Source organism: Ipomoea nil, unplaced genomic scaffold (assembly GCF_001879475.1).
Source record: "Ipomoea nil cultivar Tokyo-kokei standard unplaced genomic scaffold, Asagao_1.1 scaffold2895, whole genome shotgun sequence".
NCBI lineage: Eukaryota > Viridiplantae > Streptophyta > Magnoliopsida > Solanales > Convolvulaceae > Ipomoea > Ipomoea nil.
Window position 1 is genome coordinate 1 of NW_017619323.1, and position 21,261 is coordinate 21,261.

The window sequence follows — 21,261 nt, forward strand, 5'->3', positions numbered from 1 at the left end:
CTAACAAAACGTGTGAGAATATACAATTTCTCTAAAGTCTATTCCATCGACGACCAAACAACAGAATACAATTTCTATTCTATTCCTTACCTATTCCATTCCCTATGGAGTAGAATTCCTATTCCCTCCAATTGATTCCCGTGAACCCAAACTACCCATATGGGTAAAAATGCATTTCTTGATCACATAGTATAAATCTAGATAACATATAAAACTTCGACATTTTATAACTAGTCAAATTCGAAAAATTCATAATGAAAATGGGATGTAGCTCAGATGGTAGAACGCTCACTTTGCATGCGAGAGTACGGGATCGATACCCCGCATCTCTGCACTTTGAATAGAGCAACTAATGCAATAAAAATAAATAAATCAAGCACCACCCCTATTAGCCCTAATTCTTAAATCAAGCACTAGAGAAGTTGAAGGTTTTTTTCTTATTTGTTTTTCTTTTTATTCATCCTCCTCATCGTCTTCATGGACTAGATAGTATCCTATTAACTTAGAATTAATATGGGTAAATACATTTCTTGATCACATAGTATAAATCTAGATAACATATAAAACCTTCGTCATTTTACAACCAGTCTAATTCGAAAAATCCTTAATGAAAATGGGGATGTAGCTCAGATGTAGAGTGCTCGCTTAGCATGCGAGAGGTACGAGGATCGATACCCCCGCATCTCCACTTTGAAAGTCTTGTAAGTGCAAGCTTAGAACACAACACCCAACCTAATCAAATGTGTTGTAATGAAAACAATCAAGACCACGAACACCAGAAGTTGAAGGCTTTCTTGGCCTAGATATATGACCCTATATATTAAGTTTTTATATGATTTGCATCCTACCACTCAGACTATGAATTTAAAGCAAAATTTTAAACACATCAAATAACCACTATAATTATAATACAATCAACAGTATCCTATTAACTTAGAATAATTATGGTAGAAATGCCTTTCTTGATCACATAGTATAAATCTAGATAACATATAAAACATCGACATTTTGTAGCTAGTCAAATTCGAAAAATTCACAATGAAAATGGGATGTAGCTCAGATGGTAGAGCGCTTGCTTAGCATGCGAGAGGTACGGGGATCGATACCCTGCATCTCCACTTTGAAAGCCTTGTAAGTGCAAGCATAGAACGACCCTATATATTAAGTTTTTATATGATTTGCATCCTACCACTCAGACTATGAATTTAAAGCAAAATTTAAACACATCAAATAACCACTATAATTATAATACAATCAACAGTATCCTATTAACATAGAATTGTTATGGGTAGAAATGCATTTCTTGATCACATAGTATAAATCTCAATAACATATAAAACTTCGACATTTTATAACAAGTCAAATTCGAAAAATTCACAATGAAAATGGGGATGTAGTTCAGATGGTAGAGCGCTCGTTTAGCATGTGAGAGGTACGGGGATCGATACCCGCATCTCCACTTTGAATGCCTTCTAAGTGCAAGCTTAGAACACAACACCCAACCTAATCAAATGTGTAATGAAAACAATCAAGACCACGAACACCAGAAGTTGAAGGCTTTCTTGGGCTAGATATATGACCCTATATATTAAGTTTTTATATGATTTGCATCCTACCACTCAGACTATGAATTTAAAGCAAAATTTTAAACACATCAAATAACCACTATAATTATAATACAATCAACAGTATCCTATTAACATAGAATTATTATGGGTAGAAATGCCTTTCTTGATCACATAGTATAAATCTAGATAACATATAAAACTTCGACATTTTATAACTAGTCAAATTCGAAAAATTCACAATGAAAATGGGGATGTAGCTCAGATGGTAGAGCGCTCGCTTCGCATGCGAGAGGTAAGGGAATCGATACCCCGCATCTCCACTTTGAATAGAACAACTAACGCAATAACAATAAATCATAAGCGCCGATGTACTTTAAAAACGTGCAATTAAACGCAATCCCATGAGAAGTGTCAATAGCCATAAATCTTAAAACATTCAACCCCGTTAGCCAGCCCAAATAATGGCACCATCCCTATCAGCCCTAATTCTTAAAATCAAGCACTAGAGAATTTGAAGGTTTTTTTTCTTTTTTGTTTTTCTTTTTATTCATCCTCCTCATCGTCTTCATGGACTAGATATATGACCTTTTTATATATGTTAATAGTATATATACTTAGAGTTTTTATTTGATTTGCATTCTACCACTCAGACTATGAATTTAAAGCAAAATATTAAACTCATCGAATTACTACTGTAATTATAATACAATCAACAGTATCCTATTAACTTAGAATTAATATGGGTAGAAATGCATTTCTTGATCACATAGTATAAATCTAGATAACATATAAAACCTTCGTCATTTTACAACCAGTCTAATTCGAAAAATTCACAATGAAAATGGGGATGTAGCTCAGATGGTAGAGCGCTCGCTTAGCATGCGAGAGGTACGGGGATCGATACCCCGCATCTCCACTTTGAATAGAACAACTAACGCAATAACAATAAATCATAGGCGCCGATGAACTTTAAAAATGTGCAATTAAACGCAATCCCATGAGAAGTGTCTAGCCAGCCCAAATAATGGCACCACCCCTATCAGCCCTAATTCTTAAAATCAAGCACTAGAAGTTGAAGGTTTTTTTTTCTTTTTATTCATCCTCCTCATCGTCTTCATGGACTAGATATATGACCTTTTTATATATGTTAATAGTATATATATTTAGAGTTTTTATATGATTTGCATCCTACCACTCAGACTATGAATTTAAAGCAAAATTTTAAACTCATCGAATAACTACTATAATTATAATACAATCAACAGTATCCTATTAACTTAGAATTAATATGTGTAGAAATGCATTTCTTGATCACATAGTATAAATCTAGATAACATATAAAACCTTCGTCATTTTACAACCAGTCTAATTCGAAAAATTGACAACAAAAATGGGGACGTAGCTCAGATGGTAGAGCGCTCGCTTAGCATGCGAGAGGTAAGGGGATCGATACCCCGCATCTCCACTTTGAATAGAACAACTAACGCAATAACAATAAATCATAGGCGCCGATGAACTTTAAAAATGTGCAATTAAACGCAATCCCATGAGAAGTGTCTAGCCAGCCCAAATAATGGCACCACACGTATCAGCCCTAATTCTTAAAATCAAGCACTAGAAGTTTAAGGTTTTTTTTCTTTTTGTTCATCCTCCTCATCGTCTTCATGGACTAGATATATGACCCTTTTATATATGTTAATAGTATATATATTTAGAGTTTTTATATGATTTGCATCCTACCACTCAGACTATGAATTTAAAGCAAAATTTTAAACTCATCGAATAACTACTATAATTATAATACAATCAACAGTATCCTATTAACTTAGAATTAATATGTGTAGAAATGCATTTCTTGATCACATAGTATAAATCTAGATAACATATAAAACCTTCGTCATTTTACAACCAGTCTAATTCGAAAAAATTCACAATGAAAATGAGGATGTAGCTCAGATGGTAGAGCGCTCGCTTAGCATGCGAGAGGTACGGGGATCGATACCCCGCATCTCCCCTTTGAAAGCCTGCTAAGTGCAAGCTTAGAACACAACACCCAACCTAATCAAATGTGTAATGAAAACAATCAAGACCACGAACACCAGAAGTTGAAGGCTTTCTTGGGCTAGATATATAGACCCTATATATTAAGTTTTTATATGATTTGAATCCTACCACTCAAACTATGAATTTAGAGCAAAACTTTAAACACATCAAATAACCACCTAATCAAATGTGTAATGAAAACAATCAAGACCACGAACACCAGAAGTTGAAGGCGTTTTTATATGATTTGCATCCTACCACTCAAACTATGAATTTAAAGCAAAACTTTAAACACATCAAATAACCACTATAATTATAATACAATCAACAGTATCCTATTAACTTAGAATTATTATGGCTAGAAATGCCTTTCTTGATCACATAGTATAAATCTAGATAACATATAAAACTTCGACATTTTATAACTAGTCAAATTCGAAAAATTCACTATGAAAATGGGGATGTAGCTCAGATGGTAGAGCGCTCGCTTCGCATGCGAGAGGTAAGGGAATCGATACCCCGCATCACCACTTTGAATAGAACAACTAACGCAATAACTATAAATCATAAGCGCCGATGTACTTTAAAAATGTGCAATTAAACGCAATCCCATGAGAAGTGTCAATAGCCATAAATCTTAAAACATTCAACCCCGTTAGCCAGCCCAAATAATGGCACCACCCCTATCAGCCCTAATTCTTAAAATCAAGCACTAGAGAATTTGAAGGTTTTTTTTCTTTTTTGTTTTTCTTTTTATTCATCCTCCTCATCGTCTTCATGGACTAGATATATGACCCTTTTATATATGTTAATAGTATATATATTTAGAGTTTTTATATGATTTGCATCCTACCACTCAGACTATGAATTAAAGCAAAATTTTAAACTCATCGAATAACTACTATAATTATAATACAATCAACAGTATCCTATTAACTTAGAATTAATATGGGTAGAAATGCATTTCTTGATCACATAGTATAAATCTAGATAACATATAAAACCTTCGTCATTTTACAACCAGTCTAATTCGAAAAATTCACAATGAAAATGGGGATGTAGCTCAGATGGTAGAGCGCTCGCTTAGCATGCGAGAGGTACGGGGATCAATACCCCGCATCTCCACTTTGAAAGCCTTGTAAGTGCAAGCTTAGAACACAACACCCAACCTAATCAAATGTGTAATGAAAACAATCAAGACCACGAACACCAGAAGTTGAAGGCTTTCTTGGGCTAGATATATGACCCTATATATTAAGTTTTTATATGATTTGCATCCTACCACTCAGACTATGAATTTAAAGCAAAATTTTAAACACATCAAATAACCACTATAATTATAATACAATCAACAGTATCCTATTAACATAGAATTATTATGGGTAGAAATGCATTTTTTGATCACATAGTATAAATCTAGATAACATATAAAACTTCGACATTTTATAACTAGTCAAATTCGAAAAATTCACAATGAAAATGGGGATGTAGCTCCGATGCTAAAGCGCTCGCTTAGCATGCGAGAGGTACGGGGATCGATACCCCGCATCTCCACTTTGAAAGCCTTGTAAATGCAAGCTTAGAACACAACACCCAACCTAATCAAATGTGTAATGAAAACAATCAAGACCACGAACACCAGAAGTTGAAGGCTTTCTTGGGCTAGATATATGACCCTATATATTGTTTTTATATGATTTGCATCCTACCACTCGGACTATTAATTTAAAGCAAAATTTTAAACACATCAAATAACCACTATAATTATAATACAATCAACAGTATCCTATTAACATAGAATTATTATTGGTCCGTTTGGTTCACGGAATAGACTGGGAATGGCATAGCATTCCCAGTAACAGACCTATTCTTCTGTTTGGTAACAATGTGTATTACTAGGAATAATGTTCCCAGTAATAGCCTTTTACCTCAGATGATGTAATAGCTATTACCCGGGCCCCCCTGGTATTAACTTATTCCTGAGTCCTAATAGAATATTTTTTTTTTCAATTTTAACCTTATCTTTCTCGCCGTTCTCTCCCTACATATCATTCTACCCTTCCCCGATTCCTTCATCATCAACATCAAAGTCAAACAATTTTTCCAGCCACATCAAATTAGAGCATCATCAACATCAAAATCAAGCAAATCTTTCTGCCACATCAAAGGTAAATTTTCAGAATTTCATTTTTTACCAATTAAATATTTAATTATATATATATATATATATATATATATATATATATATATATATATATATATATATATATATATATATATATATATATATATATACTGCGGCGGTGAGCCGCCGCCGCAGTAATATATATACATACACTGCCGCGGCCTCATGTGGGCTACATACGGTCGCAAGCGGCAGGAAAACGGCGATCACCATCCGGACGTCTCCTCTACCCTACGATCACTCGACGTTGGCCAGAAAATTTCCAAGGTGGTGCTGTGCAGACTTGAGTTTTTCCAGCGTGCAGAGTCGACGGACAAAGAGGTGGTCCGTGGGATCTGACGATGAGGAGGCCATTGTTAGTCGCACGATAGAATTTTAAATAAGGATCAAAGCATTCGGCTGAGAATATCGAACTGAGTTATATCATAAATGTAATGCGATCAGTTCTAATTATCACAACCACGGAATCTGGGAGTGCCATCCGCTATTTTATCCACAAAAATCTCCAAGGCAGCTTTTATCATTGGTTCAAAAATATCCTCAGAACAATGAATCTGCTATACAAATGGAAAATGAACATTACTAATTACTAATATCATTATTTACAGATAATAATAATAATAATAATAATAATAATAATAATAATAATAATAATAATAATAATAATAATAATAATAATAATAATAATAATAATAATAATAATAATAATAATAATAATATATTTTATACAAGGGCATTTATGTCTTTTACTTATATATTCCATTTCTATTCCATAACTAACCAAACGTTGGAATACAATTCCTAAAGTCTATTCCATCAACGAACCAAACAACAGAATACAATTTCTATTCTATTCCTTACCTATTCCATTCCCTATGGAATAGAATTCCTATTCCCTCCAAATTGATTCCGTGAACCAAACTACCCATATGGGCAAAAATGCATTTCTTGATCACATAGTATAAATCTAGATAACATATAAAACTTCGACATTTTATAACTAGTCAAATTCGAAAAATTCATAATGAAAATGGGGATGTAGCTCAGATGGTAGAGCGCTCGCTTTGCATGTGAGAGGTACGGGGATCAATACCCCGCATCTCCACTTTGAATAGAACAACTAACGCAATATAAATAAATCAAGCACCACCCCTATTAGCCCTAATTCTTAAAATCAAGCACTAGAGAAGTTGAAGGTTTTTTTTCTTATTTGTTTTTCTTTTTATTCATCCTCCTCATCGTCTTCATGGACTAGATAGTATCCTATTAACTTAGAATTAATATGGGTAGAAATGCATTTCTTGATCACATAGTATAAATCTAGATAACATATAAAACCTTCGTCATTTTACAACCAATCTAATTCGAAAAATTTTCAATGAAAATGGGGATGTAGCTCAGATGGTAGAGCGCTCGCTTAGCATGCGAGAGGTAAGAGGAATCGATACCCCGCATCTCCACTTTGAAAGTCTTGTAAGTGCAAGCTTAGAACACAACACCCAACCTAATCAAATGTGTAATGAAAACAATCAAGACCACGAAGACCAGAAGTTGAAGGCTTTCTTGGGCTAGATATATGACCCTATATATTAAGTTTTTATATGATTTGCATCCTACCACTCAGACTATGAATTTAAAGCAAAATTTTAAACACATCAAATAACCACTATAATTATAATACAATCAACAGTATCCTATTAACTTAGAATTATTATGGGTAGAAATGCCTTTCTTGATCACATAGTATAAATCTAGATAACATATAAAACATCAACATTTTGTAACTAGTCAAATTCGAAAAATTCACAATGAAAATGGGAATGTAGCTCAGATGGTGGAGCGCTTGCTTAGCATGCGAGAGGTACGGGGATTGATACCCTGCATCTCCACTTTAAAAGCCTTGTAAGTGCAAGCATAGAACGACCCTATATATTAATTTTTTATATGATTTGCATCCTACCACTCAGACTATGAATTTAAAGCATAATTTTAAACACATCAAATAACCACTATAATTATAATACAATCAACAGTATCCTATTAACATAGAATTGTTATGGGTAGAAATGCATTTCTTGATCACATAGTATAAATCTCAATAACATATAAAACTTCGACATTTTATAACTAGTCAAATTCGAAAAAATCACAATGAAAATGGGGATGTAGTTCAAATGGTAGAGCGCTCGCTTAGCATGTGAGAGGTATGGCGATCGATACCCCGCATCTCCACTTTGAAAGCCTTCTAAGTGCAAGCTTAGAACACAACACCCGACCTAATCAAATGTGTAATGAAAACAATCAAGACCACGAACACCAGAAGTTGAAGGCTTTTTTGGGCAAGATATATGACCCTATATATTAAGTTTTTATATGATTTGCATCCTACCACTCAGACTATGAATTTAAAGCAAAATTTTAAACACATCAAATAACCACTATAATTATAATACAATCAACAGTATCCTATTAACATAGAATTATTATGGGTAGAAATGCATTTCTTGATCACATAGTATAAATCTAGATAACATATAAAACTTCGACATTTTATAACTAGTCAAATTCGAAAAATTCACAACGAAAATGGGGATGTAGCTCAGATGCTAGAGCGCTCGCTTAGCATGCGAGAGGTACGGGGATCGATACCCCGCATCTCCACTTTAAAAGCCTTGTAAGTGCAAGCTTAGAACACAACACCCAACCTAATCAAATGTGTAATGAAAACAGTCAAGACCACGAACACCAGAAGTTGAAGGCTTTCTTGGGCTAGATATATTACCCTATATATTAAGTTTTTATATGATTTCCATCCTACCACTCAGACTATGAATTTAAAGCAAAATTTTAAACACATCAAATAACCACTATAATTATAATACAATCAACAGTATCCTATTAACATAGAATTATTATTGGTCCGTTTGGTTCACGGAATAGACTGGGAATGGCATAGCATTCCCGGTAACAGACCAATTCTTCTATTTGGTAACAATGTGTATTACTAGGAATGATGTTCCTAGTAATAGCCTATTACCTCAGATGAGGTAATAGCTATTACCAGGGCCCCCCTGGTATTAACTTATTCCTGAGTCCTCATGAATAGAATATTTTTTTTTTCAATTTTAACCTTATCTTTCTCGTCGTTCTCTCCCTACGTATCATTCTACCCTTCCCCGATTCCTTCATCATCAACATCAAAGTCAAACAATTTTTCCAGCCACATCAAATTAAAGCATCATCAACATCAAAATCAAGCAAATCTTTCTGCCACATCAAAGGAAAATTTTCAGAATTTCATTTTTTACCAATTAAATATTTAATTATATATATAATTATATATATATATATATATATATATATATATATATATATATATATATATATATATATATATACACACTACCGCGGCCTCATGTGGGCTACATACGGTCGCAAGCGGATGGAAAACGGCGATCACCATCCGGACGTTTCCTCTCCCCTACGATCACTCGACGGTGGCCAGAAAATTTCCAAGGTGGTGCTGCGCAGACTTGAGTTTTTCCAGCGTGCAGAGTCGACGGACAAAGAGGTGGTCCGTGGGATCTGACGATGAGGAGGCCGTTGTTAGTCGCACGATAGAATTTTAAATATGGATCAAAGCATTCAGTTGAGAATATCGAACTGAGTTATATCATAAATGTAATGCGATCAGTTCTAATTATCACAACCACGGAATCTGGGAGTGCCATCCGCTATTTTATCCACAAAAATCTCCAAGGCAGCTTTATCATTGGTTCAAAAATATCCTCAGAACAATGAATCTGCTATACAAATGGAAAATGAACATTACTAATTACTAATATCATAATTTACAGATAATAATAATAATAATAATAATAATAATAATAATAATAATAATAATAATAATAATAATAATAATAATAATAATAATAATAATAATAATAATAATAATAATAATAATAATAATAATAATAATAATAATAATAATAATAATAATAATAATAATAATAATAACAATAATAATAATAATAATAATAATAATAATAATAATAATAATAATATATTTTATACAAGGGCATTTATGTCTTTTACTCATATATTCCATTTCTATTCCTTAACTAACCAAACGTTGGAATACAATTCCTAAAGTCTATTCCATCAACGAACCAAACAACAGAATACAATTTCTATTCTATTACTTACCTATTCCATTCCCTATGGAATAGAATTCCTATTCCCACCAAATTGATTCCGTGGACCAAACGGCCCATATGGGTAGAAATGCATTTCTTGATCACATAGTATAAATCTAGATAACATATAAAACTTCGACATTTTATAACTAGTCAAATTCGAAAAATTCATAATGAAAATGGGGATGTAGCTCAGATGGTAGAGCGCTCGCTTTGCATGCGAGAGGTATGGGGATCGATACCCCGCATCTCCACTTTGAATAGAACAACTAACGCAATAAAAATAAATCATAGGCGCCGATGAACTTTAAAAATGTGCAATTAAACGCAATCCCATGAGAAGTGTCAATAGCCCCAAATCTTAAAACATTCAACCCCGTTAAGCCAGCCCAAATAGGTTGAAGGTTTTTTTTCTTTTTTTTTTTTCTTTTTATTCATCCTCCTCATCGTCTTCATGGACTAGATATATGACCCTTTTATATATGTTAATAGTATATATATTTAGAGTTTTTATATGATTTGCATCCTACCACTCAGACTATGAATTTAAAGCAAAATTTTAAACTCATCGAATAACTACTATAATTATAATACAATCAACAGTATCCTATTAACTTAGAATTAATATGGGTAGAAATGCATTTCTTGATCACATAGTATAAATCTAGATAACATATAAAACCTTCGTCATTTTACAACCAGTCTAATTCGAAAAAGTCACAATGAAAATGGGGATGTAGCTCAGATGGTAGTGCGCTCGCTTAGCATGCGAGAGGTGCGGGGATCGATACCCCGCATCTCCAATTTGAAAGCCTTGTAAGTGCAAGCTTAGAACACAACACCCAACCTAATCAAATGTGTAATGAAAACAATCAAGACCATGAACACCAGAAGTTGAAGGCTTTCTTGGGCTAGATATATGACCCTATATATTAAGTATCCTACCACTCAGACTATGAATTTAAAGCAAAATTTTAAAACACATCAAATAACCACTATAATTATAATACAATCAACAGTATCCTATTAACTTAGAATTATTATGGGTAGAAATGCATTTCTTGATCACATAGTATAAATATAGATAACATATAAAACTTCGACATTTTATAACTAGTCAAATTCGAAAAATTCAAAATGAAAATGGGCATGTAGCTCAGATGGTAGAGCGCTCGCTTAGCATGCAAGAGGTACGGGGATTGATACCCCGCATCTCCACTTTGAAAGCCTTCTAAGTGCAAGCTTAGAACACAACACCCAACCTAATCAAATGTGTAATGAAAACAATCAAGACCACGAACACCAGAAGTTGAAGGCTTTCTTGGGCTAGATATATGACCCTATATATTAAGTTTTTATATGATTTGCATCCTACCACTCAGACTATGAATTTAAAGCAAAATTTTAAACACATCAAATAACCACTATAATTATAATACAATCAACAGTATCCTATTAACTTAGAATTATTATGGGTAGAAATGCATTTCTTGATCACATAGTATAAATCTAGATAACATATAAAACTTCGACATTTTATAACTAGTCAAATTTGAAAAATTCACAATGAAAATGGGGATGTAACTCAGATGGTAGAGCGCTCGCTTAGCATGCGAGAGGTACGGGGATCGATACCAGATCGAAGGGGAGAGCTTGACCGATTTCCTTGTTAAGTGGAAGGTCGCGGTCGGGGAGGTCGACCCAATGGATGATGCCACTGCTACCCACATGCTCCATATTTCCCTGCGGGCAGGATATCTCTATCAAGATTTCATCCTTCACCCCCGACCACGTATGAAGAGGCCCTCCGAAGGGTCACAGATTATGCCAATGCCGGCGAAGCAAACGCCGTGAAACGCTCGCAGGAGGTCGGTTCTTCTTCCCGTAAACCGGCCGGCCGGGCGGAACATCGATCGGGTGATGATCATCCCCGATCCCGCACCAGGCCTGGTGAGTTTACGGCCCTGAACCGATCCGCGGCGGAGGCCATGCAGTACACACAGTACTGCAATCTCATCAAACTCCCTCATCCCGAGCAAGATGGACCGGACAAGAGTAAGCACTGTGCTTACCACCGATGTGCCGGGCATGACACTGAGGAGTGTACCCACTTGCGCCAACTATTAGAAGATCTTCTCAATCGTGGAAAGTTGGACAAGTGTGTGGAGAAGAGAGAGGAGTGCCGGGCATGACACTAAGGAGTGTACCCACTTGCGCCAACTATTAGAAGATCTTCTCAACCGTGGAAAGTTGGACAAGTGTGTGGAGAAGAGAGAGGAAACGAAGAAGAATACCGATCGGAGGGACAATAGGCGCTCTCATCATCGTTCCGATCGTTCTTATCGTGATGGACGCTCCGATCGGTCGGGTCAGGATCGAAGAGATGACCGCAGAGATGACCGTCGAGATGACCGACGGGACCCTGACCCCCCATCTAGCAGCCGACCGGCAGGAAAGCCGACCATCCACGTAATCTTTGGTGGATTGGATGGTGCATTCGGTTGCACAGCATAATTTGCGTTACCCATGTATGTGGGTCTATTTATACATATTTTAGGCTAGAGCCATACAAGGCAATGTTGCAAAAATCGCGCCTAGGCGCCATTGCGTCGCCGCGAAGAAGGCCGAAATCGGCCATCTCCACGGCCGGGCGCCTAGCCGGCTGAACCGGCGCTTTTAATTTTTTTTTTTTTTTTTTTTACGAAAAGTTCAGGAAGGCATAACTTTTGACTCGGTTGTCCGTTTTGGACAATTTTTTTTTTCAAATCGCGTATTTTTTTGAGATCTATCCACCGCAAACTGCTGGTCCACTAATTTCTCAAAAAAATCCTTACTTAGCTCTTAATTTTAGTTTTTTATGTATTTAGATGGTTTAAACAATCTTTTGAACACTTTTACAACCACTTTCGTAAATAGTTTCTAAGAAATAACTATGGAAACCTTATGTTTTATTACTAAATTTTAAAAATTTTTAATTTTTAATTTTATTTTTAATTAAAAAAATAAAATAAAAATAAAATAAATAAAATAAAAAATAAAAAATCGGCGCCTAGGCGCCCCCTTGGCACCTAGGGGGCGCCTAGCGTGTTTTGCAACATTGATACAAGGAATAAGAATTATAGACAGACTGCCTCATATTGTGAGTCTTAGTTACATAATGAGACCTAATTCTATTATACTAGAGATAATTAGTCCAATTCTAACTATATCAGGAGTATCAGGCCCAATCCTTGTCAAACTCTTAGGTTGCTCCATATTGTGTTTCTTTCTTGGACTTCCTCGATCCAGTTGTTCTTCTTGGGCCGGTCCATATGACCTAGGCCTAGTATGCTATCCATCCAGTATATATAGTAAATCTCAATTTATTTCTTAACAAGTTACCAAGCTTGTTCCTCTCTCTATGCGTGTCTCTCTCTCTCTCTCTCTCTCTCTCTCTCTCTCTCTCTCTCTATATATATATATATATATATATATATATATATATATATATAGGGATGCACTCAGGTGCGAATAAGTGCCCAGGAGGAAATATGCGAACGAATCAGCGCGCGACTCGTGTCCAGATTTAATAGATTAAAAAAAACGCGGTGGCATTTTCGTAAATAATTGAACATCGAAGTGCAAATAAAATCACTTACAAGTGCACCTACTTTCACCTATAAGTGCATGTAATTTTGCCTTGTTAACATTCACTTCCCGCAACCATTCATTCACCTAGGTGCACCTACTTATAACTATAGGTGCAACTACTTATAACTATAGGTGCACATACTTTCACCTGAGTGCATGTAATTTTGTCTTGTTAACATGCATTCACTTCCCGCATCTATTCATTCACTTGGGTGCACCTACTTATAACTATAGATGCAACTACTTATAACTATAGGTGCACCTACTTTCACCTATAAGTGCATGTAATTTTGTCTTGTTAACATTCACTTCCCGCAACCATTCATTCACCTGGGTGCACCTACTTATAACTATAGGTGCAACTACTTATACCTACAGGTGCAACTACTTATAACTATAGATGCAACTACTTATAACTATAGGTGCACTTCGTATTGATGCTTAGTGTAAATTTTACTTGCACCTATAATACACTTTACTTGCACTTCGATGTTCAATTATTTACGAAAGTGCAACCGTATTTTTTTAATCCATTAGATCTGGACACGTGTCGCGCGCTGATTGGTTCGCATATTCCTTCCTGGGAACTTCATTCGTACCTGAGTGCAATTCTATATATATATATATATATATATATATATATATATATATATATTCTGTTACAGGTCTTTTCTCCCTCTGCATATTCAGATGAGCATTAGAACATATAATATATATATATATACTCACATATACGCTTTGTATATGCCGATTGCCTTGGGGGCAAGCAGTTCTGAGGATTGTCGGAACCGGACTGTTGGAATTTGCTACCAGAATGACGTGTATTCCGATGTACAGATCGCCATAGTTCTCCATTGGAAGACAACGTGGCAAGGTCATTGTGGAGAAGGATGGTGGTTGTTTTTCTGTTATCTATTGGATTCTGTGAATCCAATACAGATTTTTCTCTTTTTATTTATGTGCAGGGTGATTTGAGGGCGTATCTCATGGTCTACGTGGATGACATGCTCCTCATGGGGAGTTCCCAGTCTCTTGTTGATAGTCTCCTGGTGAAATTGGCTGCTGCTTTTAAGATACGGGATTTCGGTGCCCCAGCTTCTTTCTCGGGATTGAGACTGTTGTGTGTGCTGGTGGTCTTCTTTTGTCTCAACAACGTTATATGCTTGATATACTTAAACGTGCAGGTATGTAGGATTATAAACCGTTGGTTACACCGGTTCTTGTGACTCGTGCAGTTGAGAGTTCTACGGCTCCATATTCTGATCCCACGCAATATAGGAGTCTGGCTGGTACTCTACAGTATTTAACTGTTACTCACCCGGAGCTATCGTTTGCGATTAACCGTTTGTGTCAACATATGCATGCACCCACGATGGCACACTGGAGTCAGCTTAAACGTGTCTTACGGTACATAAAGGGAACTTTGGACTATGGCTTGCGGTTGCGTCGGAGTGTGTCTCGGGAGTTGCATGGCTTTTCTGATTCTGATTGGGCTGGTTGTCAGGAGGATCACAAGCCTACAAGTGATTTTGCAGTGTGTTTAGGCACTAATCTCATTTCCTAGGTCTGTAGAAAACAACGCACTATTGCTAGATCTTCGACTGAAGCTGAGTACAATGCGCTATCTGATGTCTCTGCAGAAGTTACTTGGATTATGTCTCTCCTACGTGAGTTGGGGGTGTCTCTGATGCCAACTCGAAGGTTTTGGTGTAATAATCTTGGGGCTACTTACATATGTGCCAATCCGGTTTTCCATGCTAGGACTAAGCACATTGAGATTGACTATCATTTTGTTCGTGACAAGGTAGCGTCTGACGATCTTCGTATTCATTTCATCTCAACCAAAGATCAGTTAGTTGACATCTTCACGAAGTCCTTGCTTGTGCCTCGGTTTGTGTTTCTCAGGGACAAACTTCAGGTTGCTACTCACTCGCGCTCCTTCGCTTGAGGAGAAGTTTTAGGACTCTATAAGTCCTAGTAATAGTTAGACTCTATTGCTTGTACTGTGTTTATATTTATCTAATGTAACTTATTATGTGATTATTGAAGAATCCTATTTTAATCAACATGACACATAAAATGAGACACATAGAGTATTATTTTACGGCTGAGTTCATAAATGATTTTGGAGCTTTTTAAAATTTAGTAGCTTAACTATTATCTCCTAAATACTTAGAATGACTTTTTTTTTTTTTTTTTTTTTTCTTGGAGGGTACTTAGAATGACTTATGTATACCTTTTTTTTTTTTTTTTTTTTTTATGGAATGTTACTGGCCGTATTACATTGTAGTATCTGTTCATATACTTTCTCAACCTACTGAAACACAAAGAACCAATAACGTCTCTACTGAGGCTCGAACTCGTAACCTTTCAAATGGAAGTCCAACCCGGGTACCATTAGAGGTGACTTATGTATACCTTATTTATACACAATCACGCATTTACACAACATTATACTAAATCTCAATTTGTTTCTTACCAAGTGTCCAAGTTACCAAGCTTGTTCCTCTCTCTGTGCGTGCCTATATATTCCGTTACAGGTCTTTTCTCCCTCTGCATATTCAGATGAGCATTCGAACATCAAGAAAAAATTGACTGAAATGTGCATCAGTGCATATACGCCTTGTATAAGCCGATTGCGTTGGGGGCGAGCAGTTCCGAGGATTGTCGGACCGGACTGCCGGAATTCGCTACCGGAATGACGTGTATTCCGATGTACAAATCGCCAGAGTTCTCCGTTGGAGGACCGCGTGGCGAGGTCATTGTGGAGAATGATGGTGGTCGCAGTTCTTCGTCGTCCTCTTCGTCTATTGGGAGGAACAGCGACGAGTCTGCAGCTGGTGGTGATGCCGACGGTGAAGGTCTGGAAGTGCAGGGCTCGGCAATCCATTTGGAGGACTTGGAGGAGGCGTTGCGGTTGAAGTATGTAGCTGTAATCCATTTCTCGTTGCATTTTAGATGATTTTTTCTTCAAATTTGCATATGTTATGTAGTGCCATGTGATTATTGCTGTTAATTATATAGTTTGACGGTGTAGTTTTATTGGTTGAAATCTAAGTGCATATTTTTTAACACAACTTTCCATTAAATTTGTTGTTACAGTTAGGTTTCTGTGTTAGTATATTCGCATCATTTAATTGCAGTTAAATGTTGAAGATTCTCGTTACCACAATGTTAGGACTTTGTGCATTCTATTTATGTATTTGTGTACTATTGATTGTGCATATCTGTATTCAGTATGATGTGGATTAAGAAATAGATGCATATGTTGTCTTGACTAAAGCTCGAGTGATTCTAAAGGGTTGAAATTATGAACTTCATTAGAATCTATAATAGATATGCTAATGTTATCCTGTGATGTGTATTGCATCTTCAAGAAATCGATTTATGTAACTTGCAGATTTTATCATAAATGTTACACACACAATAAAAAGGGATTTTCGGAAAGATAAAATACTGGCCAAGAATCTACAAAAGTTTCATTATTCAATATATGGGCAGTGCATGCTATAGATCCTGCCCAATAGAAAAAAGTGAGTTTATCGCACTTTTGGTCCCACGGCTATATATAGTGGCATTATCAGGATTGATCCACGACTTTCAAACCTTGCAATCTCGGTCCACGACTATTGTTTTTTTTTTTTTTTGCAAAAATGGTCCTTCCGGCCCGTTTGTCTTGTCATATCAATGGTGGCTAAACTATTGTGTTCTCCTCCTTGCAGGGAGGAGAGCTGGTCACTGTCATTGAGAGTTTTGTTACAATATTCAGATTCTTGGTAACATAAAGCTGGTGCTTTCTATTAAACTTCTGGGAAGTTGACAGTTCTATTTAATTATTCAATTCTTTTGGCAGCTTGGACTGTGCATCAACTCGATTTTACAATGGTAGAGATACTCAAGCTATTGAAACTGGAAAAGACAGGAAATGGTGGCAGTGGCTGAGAACTGGACTATGGATTCTCAGCATAAGATCATTTAAGGTATGGGATTTAAACCTGGCAAAAGGTGTTTTAGAATGATTTCTTTGATATTTGCTATTTTTCTTCTCTGTAATAAAGTTTATTGCTAGTTTCTCCTTTCTGCATTCCCAACAGTAAATAACTGGCAGTAAGTGTATGGGGCTTATTTGTAGAAACACAACTAGAGATTACAGTGGGGAAAGGAAGCAAAACGGAAAGAAAATAAGTGAAGAAAGAAGATATGACCAATAAATAGTAATAGGGCATAAACCACGACAGATGGAGCATTAGCTATGTTCACGAAATTAAAAAAGGACACAAAATATATCTATAGAATAATACAAAAAGAAAGTCTTTTAATGAATATTAGATGAACTAAAATTAATAATAGTAAGGAAGAAATGCTTACAGAATCCCTATGATAACAGCAAGAGCATACATTTTCCTATTAGTGAATGATTATGTTGCATAAGCAAATCTATTAGACTGAGTACTGGCAGGACATTGAACTAATTAATCAACACTTAGCAGTGTCAGTATAAGGTAATAATAACAGAAAAGACTGCATGAGGATTAATTATTTCAAACTTCCCTTTTAAATTAAATTATTCCTTTTCCATCAATCCTATCTAAAATTATTTCCTATATGCAAAATAATGTATTAGTATATTGCGTGGTGTCCAATTTAACACATAATGAGATTGGTTTCTTTTAATTGAGAAGAGTTCACTTAGTCCCTTATTGTGCAAAGGTTAAAAGTTAAAACACCTAGCAGTGAACCACACTTCAATACTTAACTAGTAGCTTATAATGGTCAAAATCATATTGTGATATAGCATGTTTTGGCTTCTTTGAAATGGAAAATGAACATGAAACCAAATTTTATTCTGGTTCAGATGAATTTATGAAGGCTTAGGATGAAAGATATATGCTCTACCTTTTTTTCTCTTCTTTCTGATAGGTAATATGTGTTAAATTTTTATTTAAATTATAGGAATTATCTTTTTGGAACTAATTTGGAGGGTGGGGTTTTTGACGGCCTATATTTTAAATCAACAAGAACTGAAAAATTATGATTGTATACCGTGGTATTCGAGAAAAGGTATCTAAAAAATGCAACCTACTAAAATTTGTTACTTACCGAGTATTTGAACTAAGGGCCACTACCTCACACTTGAGGTGCGTGGCAGTGTTAAAGTTCCTATAAATAAACCGTGTAGAAGTCTAATGCGTATATGAATTCTTAAGGCAAACATCCTCTAGAGGTTTCTCCTTTTCCTTCATGTTTCTCTTCTTCTTTTTTTTTCAAAGTAAAGCAATATTTTTTTATTTTTTTAAAAAAAAATTCCTTTGCAGCTTAGTTTTGTATGATGACTTGCTTTTTCTTGTGTGCTTGTGATCTGTGAATCTCCTTCACCGGGCTGAGAAACTGCATTCTATGACTCCTTTTTGACTGAGGATTTCAGCACCATCATTTGGCCATTTTACATCTGGCTGATGTGTTGTCTATATCTTGGATGAAATTTTGTGTTAGTTTGTTTCATCCATTTCTAGTTTTTTGTGTTCTTATTTTCATTCTTGGCCAGGCTCTATTATTTAGGTTTATTGTTCACAGTGAAGAGTCTCTTTGTTTTGGTTTGGTTTGGCACTTTGGCATGCTTCATATCTTAATACCTTTTTTTTTTTTTTTGGTCTTTTAATCTTGTCATTTTGGGAGATTCACGGCAGTCTCATGGTGTGAATTTCATGTGAACAGGTCTTGTCAACTAAGAGCATATTTTGCCATGGATGCTGCCTATCCTGAAGTTCCTGTCAAGTTGATGAATAATCTTTTCCATGCAATGAACAGAGAACTCTATTCAATCCTTGTTTTTGTGCTTGAACGTGATCCTAAGGTATCTGTGAATATGATTGCTTTATGGATTTGGTTAGAACATAATAAAATCAATGATGCTGTGCCAAAAATCTTGTCATCGTCCATAAAATTGATCAATGGACTTGCTGATGAAGCTGTGGCCTGCCTTAGATGCATCACAGATGCCATGTATCTGTTCTCTTCTGATGCAAGTGAGATTTCACTCACTCAAAATCTCTTGGGAAAGCAGTTGTCTCTAAAGTTCTTTCATGAAAATCGGGCCGAGGCATTGTATGGGATCAGAATGATTGTGGAGGATGTTTGTGTCAAGGTATTGGGCGATCTCGTGAAAATGGCCATCAAGAGAACCACTGAACAAGAGTTGCTCAAAACTCAAATGGTCATGATGCCACCGTCTGTTTCTGAGCCCATGATACCAAGGTTTGGAGGACTCAGAGTCTCAGGTGAGTCGTCTCAATCGGTGGTGCCTCCCGTGGATCCCATGATCCAAAGGTTCGGAGGACTCGGACTCACAGATGAGTCGTCTGAATCAGTGATGCCTCCTTTACTTTTGAATGAACCAAAAGACGTAAGAACAATGTTTGCTACGTTTTCTAAGGGCTATCCTGTTTTTGAAACGGAGCTTTGGGGTTACTTCAACAGGATGTTTGGCGACTGTGTGGAGTCCATCTCTATGCAGGTGGTGAAGCCCAATGAGCAGTCACTTTTTGCCCTGGTTGTCTTCACCTCTTCGGCAATCGTTGACTTGGTTCTTAGAGGTCTGGCAAAAGCAAAATTTACAATTAAAGGCAAGAATGTGTGGATGCGAAAATTCATCCCGAGAACCTAAGAACCTCTTTGATCTTCCCAGTAGTGTTTCTATTTTCTAAGTCCAGTTATGTTGTTTGTTTCAGTTTGTAGTGAATGAAGGCCAGATATGATGCTCTCTGGTTTCAGTTTGTAGTAGATAAAGTGCATCTTGTAATATATATGTTGTGTTAATGAATGCAAATCTTCCATTTCTGTTGTGAACTGATTGAACTTGAAATTAATACAGATTGCTATGCTGTAATGTTTTGGTTGTTGCTTGGTTTTTTTCCTTGTGATTAGGCTAACGTAAAATGCTTTATTTAATGATGAAAGAATAATTTGTCATTGTATTAAGTATAGCTGTCAGCAATAAATTGTTATTGTTGTAATGATTGGTAAACGATTATCTGGAAAGTTTCTTGTTTTAAATACGTTGATTGAATTTCTGAATGCGTTTATTAAAAAGTGTCATATTTTACGTTACGTTATGCTAAATCTATGCATCGATATTCGTTGTATATTTGTTTTTATCTTTTGTTCAAGTATGGACTCAATTTATAAAAATTATATATTGAGAGAATTTATTTTTAAGTTTTTGCTTCAGTATGAAAATAACTTAAAAAGTTGAGATTAACCGTGTTTGGTAAATGGCTGTTAAATGATAGCTGATTGAGTTAATTAAAGAGTATGGCCCTGTTTGGTAAAAAATTGGCCTATAGGCCAATTTTGACTTATTTGACCACTATTAATTGTTTGATTTAGTTAAAATATCAGTATAAATGTTTGGTTAATTAGCTTTTTGCGACTCCAAAAAGTTAAAATTCAAAATGCTACTCCAAGCAACTTTTTCAATTAGCTTTTTGAGAAAAGAAATTATACCAAACAGCTATCAGCTAACAGCTAATTTACCAAATACTTTTCTACAATCAGCTAATGTTATCAACTATTTATACCCTCTAATTAACACAATCAGCTAATAACTAACAGCTATCAGCTAACAGCCATTTTACCAAAC

The 21,261-nt window shown here is 35.7% G+C and overlaps 1 protein-coding gene and 8 non-coding genes across 13 annotated transcripts; all 9 read left to right on the plus strand.

Moving 5' to 3' along the window:
• The first annotated feature begins 2,411 nt into the window (after positions 1–2,411).
• TRNAA-AGC lies at positions 2,412–2,484 on the plus strand. The gene has a single exon. It is a non-coding gene; the product is annotated as a tRNA-Ala (tRNA).
• Positions 2,485–2,960: 476 nt separating this feature from the next.
• Positions 2,961–3,033, plus strand: TRNAA-AGC. Its single transcript has one exon. It is a non-coding gene; the product is annotated as a tRNA-Ala (tRNA).
• Positions 3,034–3,509: 476 nt separating this feature from the next.
• On the plus strand, positions 3,510–3,582 carry TRNAA-AGC. The gene has a single exon. It is a non-coding gene; the product is annotated as a tRNA-Ala (tRNA).
• Positions 3,583–4,663: 1,081 nt separating this feature from the next.
• Positions 4,664–4,736, plus strand: TRNAA-AGC. The gene has a single exon. It is a non-coding gene; the product is annotated as a tRNA-Ala (tRNA).
• A 2,092-nt stretch (positions 4,737–6,828) lies between these two features.
• Positions 6,829–6,901, plus strand: TRNAA-UGC. The gene has a single exon. It is a non-coding gene; the product is annotated as a tRNA-Ala (tRNA).
• A 1,483-nt stretch (positions 6,902–8,384) lies between these two features.
• Positions 8,385–8,457, plus strand: TRNAA-AGC. Its single transcript has one exon. It is a non-coding gene; the product is annotated as a tRNA-Ala (tRNA).
• Positions 8,458–10,173: 1,716 nt separating this feature from the next.
• On the plus strand, positions 10,174–10,246 carry TRNAA-UGC. Its single transcript has one exon. It is a non-coding gene; the product is annotated as a tRNA-Ala (tRNA).
• Positions 10,247–10,722: 476 nt separating this feature from the next.
• On the plus strand, positions 10,723–10,795 carry TRNAA-AGC. Its single transcript has one exon. It is a non-coding gene; the product is annotated as a tRNA-Ala (tRNA).
• Positions 10,796–16,184: 5,389 nt separating this feature from the next.
• Positions 16,185–20,519, plus strand: LOC109160698. Of its 5 annotated transcripts, XR_002050814.1 has the most exons (5): positions 16,186–16,544; positions 17,345–17,398; positions 17,476–17,602; positions 19,338–19,476; positions 19,592–20,024. XR_002050814.1 is itself a non-coding variant. In XM_019308974.1 (4 exons), the coding sequence occupies exons 1-4, from the start codon at positions 16,321–16,323 to the stop codon at positions 19,383–19,385; spliced, it is 453 nt and encodes a 150-aa protein (XP_019164519.1). In that variant the 5' UTR covers positions 16,185–16,320; the 3' UTR covers positions 19,386–20,024. The 5 variants fall into 5 exon arrangements, 4 of the variants coding, with proteins under 4 accessions (XP_019164519.1, XP_019164520.1, XP_019164518.1 ...); XM_019308974.1 differs by having other exon boundaries at positions 16,185–16,544; positions 19,338–20,024; XM_019308973.1 differs by lacking the exon at positions 17,345–17,398 and having other exon boundaries at positions 16,199–16,544; positions 19,608–20,519.
• Positions 20,520–21,261: the final 742 nt, after the last annotated feature.

Coding starts and splice junctions, on each gene's coding strand:
- LOC109160698 (XM_019308973.1), top strand. CDS start 19,624: ATGTATCTGTTCTCTTCTGATGCAAGTGAGATTTCACTCACTCAAAAT.